General features: G+C 68.7%; 1 protein-coding gene across 1 annotated transcript in view; it reads right to left on the reverse strand.

Annotated features, from left to right (window-relative positions):
* Positions 1-345: 345 nt before the first annotated feature.
* The window catches only part of LOC107125832 (ras/Rap GTPase-activating protein SynGAP-like), a gene marked incomplete at its 5' end in the record, with an annotated part of 30,902 nt that continues 29,571 nt past the window's right edge, over positions 346-1,676 (reverse strand). The window contains one exon of the mRNA XM_015429293.1: positions 346-501. Within this exon, the coding sequence (XP_015284779.1) occupies positions 346-501 (156 nt within the window). The remainder of the gene's footprint in view (positions 502-1,676) is intronic.

Consider the following 1,676-nt stretch of genomic DNA (forward strand, 5'->3'; position numbering starts at 1 on the left):
GCGGCCTTAAAAAGTGTCATGGCTGCCTGGGGGGGGGGAGAAGGGAAGGTGGGAGGGAGGGGATGCCACTCCTGAGAAATATTTGGGAAGGAAGGACGGGAGGAAGGAGGCCCCCTCCCCCCCCAGACTGTTTCGGGGAGGGGGCGGAAGAGAAGGTGCTCCGGCACTGGGTCAGGCGTGAGGGAGGAGGGGGGTTTAGATTGTCGTCTGTGTCCTGCTATAAAACACCCTGAAAATGCATCTGGACCCTTCCCCGGCCCCTTGCTGCGTGTGGCTCCTTCCGGACCGCCCCCCCGCCCCACGGCACCCTCCGGCTGGGGGTGGGGTGAGGCAGGGGGTCGGTCGCTAGTGCTCAGACGCGGTGTTGCGAAACTCTCCATTTTCCGTGATCTGGAGTCGCGGGGGCGGAGGCGGTTGCCCGGGTCGGATCCCGTTCCAGGGCTGACCCATAGCGACGCTCAGACGCGGGTTTGCTGCACCCACGGCGGAAAGCTGCCTCTCCTGCAACAGAGCCAGAGGGGGGGGAGAGAGCGCCGCTTATTTATTAACGTTGGGGGCCCTGGCTCTCGCGGCAAGGCACCCTGACCCCCCCCAAGCAGACCCGGCGGGGGACGGAGGGAGGGACCTCTCCCCGCCTGGCAGGGCAGGGCAGGGCAGGGCACGGGAGGAGGCCTCCGCTCACAGGTGCTCCTCGGAAGGGGGGCCGCACCCACCCCACCACCTCCCTGAAGTGGGACCTGAGGCTGCCGCTGAGGCCCTGATCCGCGCTTCCTATGTGCCCCTAGGAAGACCGGCCGGTGGGGAGCGCCGGGGCCACCTACCGCATTCACGGTGACTTCTGGGAGGCCCGCCCGTTCCCGGGCACAGGGGACTCTGGTGGGCTCTGGAGGCCCCGTCCCTTAAACTCTGGGAGGCACCGGGAGGTGGGTGCAGAGATCGCTCCCCCGGGCCTCTCTCCCTGCCTCCCTCTCTCCTCGGCCGCCCTGGCCCCCTCCCCCCGTCAAAGGCGCTGGGGTCTTCCCAAGGCCACGCCTCGTGAAGGGGCCACAGCCGTACAGCGGGGGGGAGTAACCGAAGAAAGGCCTCCCCCGGCCATGGCACGTGGGAACCAAGGAGGTGCTCCTGACCCTCCTCCGAGTCAAATCCCCCCCCCCCCCCAGAGGAACAGACTACAGGCGGGGAGGCCCCCTCTGGACGGCTGAGCGGCTCTTCCCCAGTGCCCCCCCTCAATTTCCAGGAGGCTTCCCAGGCCGCCCTCAGCCTGGCCAGGGGAACGCTGGCCGGGTGGGGTGTGTGGGGGGGTCAGGCTTCGGGCCTTTCCGAGCACGTGAGCGGGAATGAGGTTTCCCTTCGCCTCCCACACCCAAGGGAAGAAGGTCTCCTGCAACGGAACGGAGGCGCTCCCTCAAGTGAGCTGCGAGGAGGTCCCTAAAGCCGAGGCCCCGGCACCCGAGGTCCCCGTCCCGGCCAGCAAGGCGCCGGGGGCGGCTCTCTAGGAGTGTCACGTCACTCACCCCGTTAATGCGACTGATCCCCCCCGCCCCTCCCGCCACACCTGAGTTGGACAAGAGGAGAGCGAGAGCTCCCCAAGACCAGTCGGGAGTCCCCGGCTCCTCCTCCACGATCCCAGACCCCCCCCCCGCAGGGGGCGGCCCCGGCCGGGGGAAGGCCCTGAG

Source organism: Gekko japonicus, unplaced genomic scaffold (genome assembly GCF_001447785.1).
Source record: "Gekko japonicus isolate JY-2015 unplaced genomic scaffold, Gekko_japonicus_V1.1 scaffold4623, whole genome shotgun sequence".
Classification (NCBI taxonomy): domain Eukaryota; kingdom Metazoa; phylum Chordata; class Lepidosauria; order Squamata; family Gekkonidae; genus Gekko; species Gekko japonicus.